Here is an 8301-nt window from a genome sequence, read left to right on the forward strand (position 1 = left end):
CTGCTTCCTTGTCTCTTTTTGCTCTGCTTTTGGCTCATTCTTCAGCCTCCTGCATAGGCTTCTGCTTCGCAGCATCCACCCCTCACGCACCCGCAGCAGCTTGGGACTCAGCCCTGTTCCCCAAATCTGTGATGCCCCTTCACTCTTTCCACCTCGCCATCCTTTCCACCTGCCTGCTGGACTCGTTCTTCTGGAAGAGCCACCTCCCTAGAAGCTGCCTTCCGCTGTCTGCAGGCAGAGTTGCCCCTTTTCCAGACCTTCAGAGCACAGGATCCATGTCTTTCCTGGTTCCCCCACCCTTGCCCTTGGGGATGTGTTCCTGAGGGCCAGCCACACCCCCTGGAGGCAGGGGGCACTTGAGAACCGTAGCTGTCATGGAAAACACAGGGAGTGGCCGGTGGGGTTTTGAGTGTAAAGGAGGAGGACAGTATGCAGAGGGGCAGGTCAGCTAGGTATTGAGGGATGAGTATAATTTTGGTAGTTGGTGTTGAGTAGGGCCTTGGAGCATTGGTGAACATAAAAAAGTGTGTACACAAATTTCAGAAAGAGAAAGTTTCTAGAAACTCAGATGATAACATGCTTCTACAACATAATACTTTGAAAAGAGGACTGTGCTATAGGGTGAGAAATTCAGAAATCTAATGCTCACATTGTAACCACAGAGGATGGTCACGTGGAAGACAGTGGGTAGGAAAGGACTTGACCGCAGAGGGAGAGGTAGGGAAGATGAAGAGCCACACCCAGGAGAGTGGGGCGCAGGCCTTCGGGAATGGTGTGGGGGTGCTGGGGTGCCCAGAGAGCCCAGGCAGCCAGGAAGCCTGAGGAACTTTACCGAGAGCAATGTTTTCTTTGGGTAGGATGAGAAGACAGTTAAGCAGCAGATCTGTTGTGTCTCAAGTAGAAAAATCTTCAAATGCAAAAGAACGGGTGAAACATGGGCAAAGGGGATTGAATCGAAGAGAGGAGAGTGGGTAGCAGAGTCCGCGTAGCTACCCTTCACGTTCTTTTGCCTAAGTAAATGACCCCCACGGTTAATGAGGAAACTTAAAATGAGGTTTTTTAAAATTGCAATTTTTAAAAGGGAAGAGAAGCTGGATCCCTTAAACTCTTCATTTCCATCTATAGATCTTGTCCATGTTGGACAGTTCTGGGTAAGGTTTTCTGAGGGACAAAGATTTCACAGAAAATGACAGTAAAAGTTGACATCTGCTGACTCCTCACAACCACCCGATGACAAAAGGACCACCAGTAGCCTCCTTTTCAGCTAGTTTGCCCAATTTGTACAGTTAAGAGATACTGGTTTTTTGACATCAAATCCCAGGTAAAACAGGGATTGGAAGTTCTATTTCTAGGGTAAATCATGGGACTATAAATACTGTGATTACTCAGAGCCAGCACAGGGTCAGTAAGTAGAAGTCATGTTTAATCCAGTTTCCTTCTCTGATAGGAATGATAGTTTGTTAAACAAGAAAAGATTATGTCCTGGGTAAGTAAGGCATTTGACATGGTGTCCTGTGATGTGTGTGGAGGTGAGGGAGGCCTGTGGGCTAGAGCAGTAAGTGGGTTCCCGGGCAGCTGACGAATGGCACCCCACCTTCGGAGAGGGCGCTGCGTGGCTGTGTCCAGGACCCCGGCCCCATTCATTTTCACCAGGTACTTAAGAGCTAAAAGAATGAGGTTAACCTAGGGCCAGAAGTAATACTTCTGGATTGTTGGGTGTCACAGGCAAGATCCAGAAGCTCTCAACCAATTGGAATAATGGGTGGATCTCATTTGGGTATAAAACTCCCAACTGCTCACGACTTCACTCTGGCACCTTGAAAAGATAGGGCATTGGGTGATGGTTCAACTTGGCACTGTGGTGTGAGCATGGCTCCCAGAACAGTGCTGCTTTGACCAGTGATGACATTTCTCTATTTGTTTTCTCTCTTCACCAGAACACAACTTCTTGAGGGCGTATCTATTCATTGCTATCTTCCTGGCCACCCAAAACAGTGCCTGGCAGATAGTCAGTTCTCAGTTAATATGTGTGGAGGGAATGGAAGAAATGGAAGAAAGCCTTATTTCCAATAGTAACTACCAGTTCAGATACCACAATTTGTACAGTTTTCTAATGAAAAGTCAGGTGCTAATTGCTTTAACTCCAGATTTTTTTGTTGCCTTAAATGTAGCCTATGTTGTCTGTGGTCCACATGGTCTTTTGCCAAAAAGAAAGAGTTCTGGAGGTGAAGAAAATTTAAACACTATTAACGTAGCAGTGATAGAATTTGCATTTTGTCATGAGTTTTGGCTCTATAAATTCTGATGCAAGTAAAGTGGCCAGTTGTAAGCATGACCAGGTGTGAAGCCTGTGCTGCTTCAGTTCCTGCCTCATCACCCAAAGGCCTTTGGAAAAGACCCCTCCTTGCCTCCAGCTGTCACCGTGGAAACAGTGTGTCCCGCTTTCTGCAGAGCTGAGAGGGCCACTGAGTGTTTGCTCAGATAGGATATGCTTATCCAGTGGAGAGGAATCATCAGAAAAGATTGGATGTGTTTGTCAATTCAACTTTACTTAAAGTCCCATTGAGTTACTCAGTAGTTCTTCAGAGAAGTTAGGTCAACTTACGCACACACATCCCTGCTGAAAACTTAGATGATGTCCGGTTAGGACTTAAGAGAATAAACGCTGGGTAGGTGTTCTGAAGATAAAGTTTCAGAATATATGTTAATGCCCTTTTTCTCTTATTTTCTCAAGGTTTCATGACTTATCTAGTGGAGCCTTTATTCACAGAATGGGCCCGGTTTTCCAATACCAGGCTCTCGCAGACAATGCTCGGACACATGGGGCTGAACAAAGCCAGCTGGAAGGGGCTGCAGAGAGAACAGTCCACCAGTGAGGACACGGACGCTGTGTTCGAGGAGTTGAACTCACAGTTATTACCTCAGGAAAATCGGTTATCATAGCCCCCAGAAGCAGTGGGACAGACTGCCTCCTGCAGGTTTTTAGAAATGTGAAATGGGGTCTTGAGGTGAGAGCACGTTCTCTTGGCTGCCAAGGTTTCTGAAGGAACAAGGCCAGCGTTATTCCCAAGGTGTCGTCTCTCGGATCATGTGACCCCGCTTTTTAGTTATAAGACCTGAACACATAGCAATATGCATTTGGCTTTCGTGTGAAACCTTGAATATGCAAAGCCCAGCAGGAGCCCATTGGAAAGGAGTAACAGAGGAAGTTTTCCGGTGTGCCACGAGTCTTTCAAAGCATTTATTCCTCGAACCACGAAACTTGAACTGTATCTTTCAGCAGAAATCTCTTGGAATTTAACCAGTCTGATGCAACATTGTGTATCTGTACCTTCCACTAAGTTCTGAGAAAATGGAAATGTGAAGTGCCCAGCCTCTGCTGCCTCCTGCGAGACTCGATGTTTACAAATCAACTCTGAAATATTGGTTCTAAATTGCCTTGGAGCATGATTGTGAAGGAACCACTAAGAATTTTAAAGATCAAACTGAAACTGCAGCTCTTTCCCCTGGTTTGCCTTTTTTCTTCTTTGGATGCCACCAAAGCCTCCCATTTGCTATAGTTTTATTTTGCGCACTGGAAACTGAGCATTTATCATAGAGTACCGCCAAGCTTTCCCTCCAGTGCTGTTTGGCAATGCAATTTTTTTTTAACTATTAGTTTTTAATTTGGGGCGGGAGGGGAAGAACACCAATGTCCTAGCTGTATTATGATTCTGCAGTGAAGACATTGCATGTTGTTTTCACTACTGTACACTTGACCTGCACATGCAAGAAAAAGGTGGAATGTTTAAAACACCATAATCAGCTCAGGGTATTTGCCAATCTGAAATAAAGTGGGATGGGGAAGTGTGTCCTTCAGAGCAAGGGTACTAAAGTCCCTTTCGCTGCAGTGAGTGAGAGGTATGTTGTGTGTGAATGTGTGGATGTATGTTTGCGTGCATGTCTGTGCATGTGTGACTGTGCATGTGTTATATTTATCCACGTGGGAAATTATTTATTATTTTAGAATGTGACACAATGCGCAGCCACACCCGGGGAGGGGAAGGTAGGTGAGCTGTACCAGACTGCTCCAGTTGCCTTAAACTATGCACAAAGCTAAGTGACCAAACTTGTTGTTTTGATTTGAAAAAAGTGCATTGTTTTCTTGTCCCTCCCTTTGATGAAACGTTACCCTTTGATGGGCCTTTTGATGTGAACAGATGTTTTCTAGGACAAAATCTAAGGACTAATTTTAAACTTCAAACATTCCACTTTTGTAATTTGTTTTAAATTGTTTTATGTATAGTAAGCACAACTGTAATCTAGTTTTAAGAGAAACCGGTGCTTTCTTTTAGTTCAACTGTATTTCCCTTGTTACTGTAAAAGACTGTTTATCGATTATGTTTACAGTTTGTTGCAACAGCCATTTTCTTGGGAGAAAGCTTGAGTGTAAAGCCATTTGTAAAAGGCTTTGCCATACTCATTTTAATATGTGCCTGTTGCTGTTAACTTTTGATGAATAAAAACCTATCTTTTCACATATTCATCTTTGATATTTAACTTCCAACTCAATCTTTTGGAAATCATGATGCTAAATTATTAGCAAAGATTCCACTTCTCGTGCTAGCGGTCACTCATCCACTATTTATTTAGGTAGAGCTAGGTGCAGGCGCAGTCCTCTGGGGTTCTGTACTCAGTCCTCTGGGGTTCTGTACTCACGCGGGAGCAAGCGGCCCCAGTTAGGTAGTTGGCTCAGAGTTCGGACTGATACAAGGTACAAGTCAGCTTTGAGCCCATACATCTTGACTCCCACAGCCTTACTGTTCCCACAGTTGGGACTGCCTAAGACATCAGGGCCTCTTGCAAGGACTTAAATACTAGTTATATTGGCCTTTGCTTTGACAGGTAGCAGTGTAAGACAGGCACCACAGGGCCGCTCCAGTGTCTTCCCCAGTCCAATTCATTAGAAAGGATATAGTACAAACTTTAAAATCAAACATACTGTCATCATATGCAGAGAAGAGTGATGTCCAATAGGAATATAATGGGAGCCATGTAAGTGAATTATCAATTTTCCACTAGCCGCATTTTAAGAAGGAAAAAGAAACAGATGGTATTATTTTATTAACATTTATTCCAATATATCAAAAATATCGTATCAATTCAATAGGTAGTCGTCATCTTAGAAAAAACAATTGTTGAGATGTTCTACATTCTTCTTGGGGATACGAAGTCTTGAAATCTGGTGTGTATTTTACACAGCACATCTCGGTTCAGACTAGCCACATTTCAAGTGCTCAATATCCACATGTGGCTAGTGGCTACTGTATTGGACAACACGGGTACAGAAGTCTGATGGTAGTGAGTGGACTGTAGCTGGGGCAGGTCAATGGCCAGTTAAGGCGGCACCACCCTGGCAAATTTGATGCATCTAGAGTCTGATGAGATCTTTACAGGCTCTGAGAAGATCTTTACAGACCTAGTATGTCAACACATGGAAAGTGGAACTTTCTCAGGAAACACATTAACCAAGCTCACAGTAACGGATATTTTATTTAAAAGTTAGTATTTTTTTTTTTCAATTTATAATGGAAATATAACTATCAATCATTCTCTCCCTTTAGGCAAACCTTCTTGGGAAGTCAAATTATGATCAGCAGCTACTTGGTGAGCATGGATTCTGAGCAAGGGAAGCAAGTTGCCTCATGCATCCATCTCCCTATGGGGATATACCTGCTGATATTCATGTGTGTCGACCAGGGTACACTCTTCCCCCGGATGATGCTAGAGATTCTCTGCCAGTAGTTGCTTCTCCACATCAGCTTCTGATTGGCACACCCAGTAGATCTGTCAGTATTCAGCTTTGTCTCTGTTGGGCCTTCCCGGGCTCCATCTGCCGGCGTATGATTGCTTCTACCCTGATCCATTTTGTGTTTCTTACTGTTTGATAGTCAAAGGATTTTCTTCTTATTTCCATTCTTGGGAGAGACACCTCAGTATTGCTCCCATTTCCTGCTTATGCATATCATAAACCCACTGAAAAATCATGTTTTGTTACATGTACGTGGAGGTCACAGTCTACAGCCCTACTCCTTAAATATAACCTATATTCCTTGAACATTGATTTTCTAGAAGAAATTTGAAGAAACAGTTCAATAATTTAGAAGATTTACACTTAAGTAAATGTTACAGAACAGAATTAAAATTTACATGAATTTTTTAAATGGGAGACTTCAAAGAATTGTTGAGCATGTAGCAGCCTTCTGGGTCTCCAGGCCCAATACTTCAGTAGTTGGGGGGGGGGGGGCATCTCTTCTGCTCTGGGGGTAGAGGTTCATGGAGAGGAAATTTTGGCACAAGCCTTAGCTTAACGAAAAATAATCTGGTACATGGTCAGTATTTGTATTCTGTAAATGCAATGGTTTATAATGATCCTCTTTGTATAAAAGAAGCAAATATTTTATGTCCTTTGCAAACCTGGGAAATATATTTGTACCTGAGGTACAGGTTAGAGGTGCTAGTAATTCTTTGAAGATTCCTGTATTGGTTTCTTTTTCCAAAATGCTTTCCTGGCTCTTTAAGTTTTCTTAAAACTCTCTTAACTTTCGCATCAGAGGTTTACGATGTTTTCATGTGAACTTTTTTTTACTGTATAAATACTAAATCCTCTCCCAATCAGTATCTCCTGCTTGAGAAAATATACAGTGACAGCTAATACACATTCACTAATGTTTTTAAATAAACATGCAAGAGTTCATCTGAACTATTCCTTGCTTCCTAAGGATCTGCAGACAACGTGTGTCTTTTGGAAGGCCCCCCAAGTGTCCATGGTCTGTAGGTAGAATGACCACTACTTGGAGGTGAGTTGACAGGGAGCACACAGCAGGTCTCATTCACCTTCTCGTCTCTTGTGCTTGGCACAGGGCAAGCGTAAATTGGGCCATCAATAAATGTTTGTTGAACAAACTAATTTGGCATTGATGTCTTTCCTCTTTAGCCATCAGTCTAACATTGAGCAATTACATCAAAACTAGTCTGTCTATGGTGAATCATGTGGTCAGCAACATCTAGGTTCCTGTTGTGTGCAGAGAGCATGGCACTGGATGTAATAAAGGTATTAAAAATGACGAAACCCTGGTCTCTGTTCTCAAAATGTTTGGGTGGCAAAATGATGTGTGAAAAGCATTCTATAATATGGCAGTTTCTGTATTACACAAAATTGGTGCAAAATATTGGGATGTGGTTTAAGAGAATGGTTTTAGTTTGGTTAATGACGAAAATGACATCATTTCTAGTAATTCTTGAATTTTTTTTTTAACATCCATGATGGGCAAAATCATTTAACCTTCAAATTTGATTCTAATATATATTCTCCACATCTTCACCAACACTTGTTGATGCTGGTCAGTCTGATGATATGAAGTGACACTGTGGTTTCAATTTGATGATGACGAACATCATTTCGTGCACCTCTTGGCCATCTGTATGTCTTCTCTGGAAAAATATCCAAGTCCTCTGCCCATTTTTTTAATCAGGTTATTTTTTTGAAAGAAGTTGTATAATTTCTTTATGTTTTGGAGAGTAACCCCTTATCAAATGTGGTTTGTAAGTAACAACTCCCACTAAGTGGCTGCCTTTACATTTTGTTGATGGGTTTCCTTTGCTCTGCACGTTTTAGTTTGATATGATCCTGCTTATTATTGTAGCTTTTATTGCCCCTGCCTAAGGAGACTGCTCCAAAAAGCCTATTTCTAAGACCAGTGTCAAAGACCTTACTGCCTGTGGTATCTTCTAGGAGATTATGGTTTTATGCCTCATATTCAAGTCTTTAATCCGTTTGAATTTTTTTATACGGTGTAAGTGAACCAGTTTTCCCAATACCACTTATGAAGATATTGTACATCCTTGGCTCCTTTTTCATAGATTGACCATATATGCCTGGCTTTATTTCTGGGCTCTTTATTCTGTTTCATTAATCTATAGGTCTGTTTTTATGCCAGTATCATACTGTTTTAATTACTAGTTTTGTAATAGGTTTTGAAATCAGCACAGTGCCTCCAGCTTTGTTCTTTCTCAAGATTGCTTTGGCTATTGGAAGGTCTTTTGTGATTCCATACAAATCTTAGGATTATTTGTTCTAGTTCTGTAAAAAAAAAAAAAAGCTGTTGGCATTTTGATAGGGATTGCACCGATTGCTTTGGGTAGTTTGAGCATTTTAACAATACCAAGTCTTTCAATCCATGAGCATGGTAAGTGTCATCTTCAGTTTCTTTCATCAGTTGTCTTACAATTTTCACAGTATAGGTGTCACCTCCTTAGTTA

At 41.9% G+C, this 8301-nt stretch overlaps 1 protein-coding gene across 3 annotated transcripts in view; it reads left to right on the forward strand.

Moving 5' to 3' along the window:
- PDE7A (phosphodiesterase 7A) overlaps positions 1-8301 on the forward strand; it is a 123832-nt gene extending 115531 nt beyond the window's left edge. For 2 of the 3 annotated variants that reach the window (XM_046011052.1, XM_046011041.1), the window contains exon 13: positions 2735-4521. In XM_046011052.1, the coding sequence (XP_045867008.1) occupies positions 2735-2943 (209 nt within the window). In that variant the 3' untranslated portion in view covers positions 2944-4521. Of the gene's footprint in view, positions 1-2734; positions 4522-5603 lie in introns of those variants that run through there. The other variant, XR_006819566.1, reaches the window with a different exon arrangement.

Source organism: Meles meles, chromosome 1 (genome assembly GCF_922984935.1).
Source record: "Meles meles chromosome 1, mMelMel3.1 paternal haplotype, whole genome shotgun sequence".
Lineage (NCBI taxonomy): Eukaryota > Metazoa > Chordata > Mammalia > Carnivora > Mustelidae > Meles > Meles meles.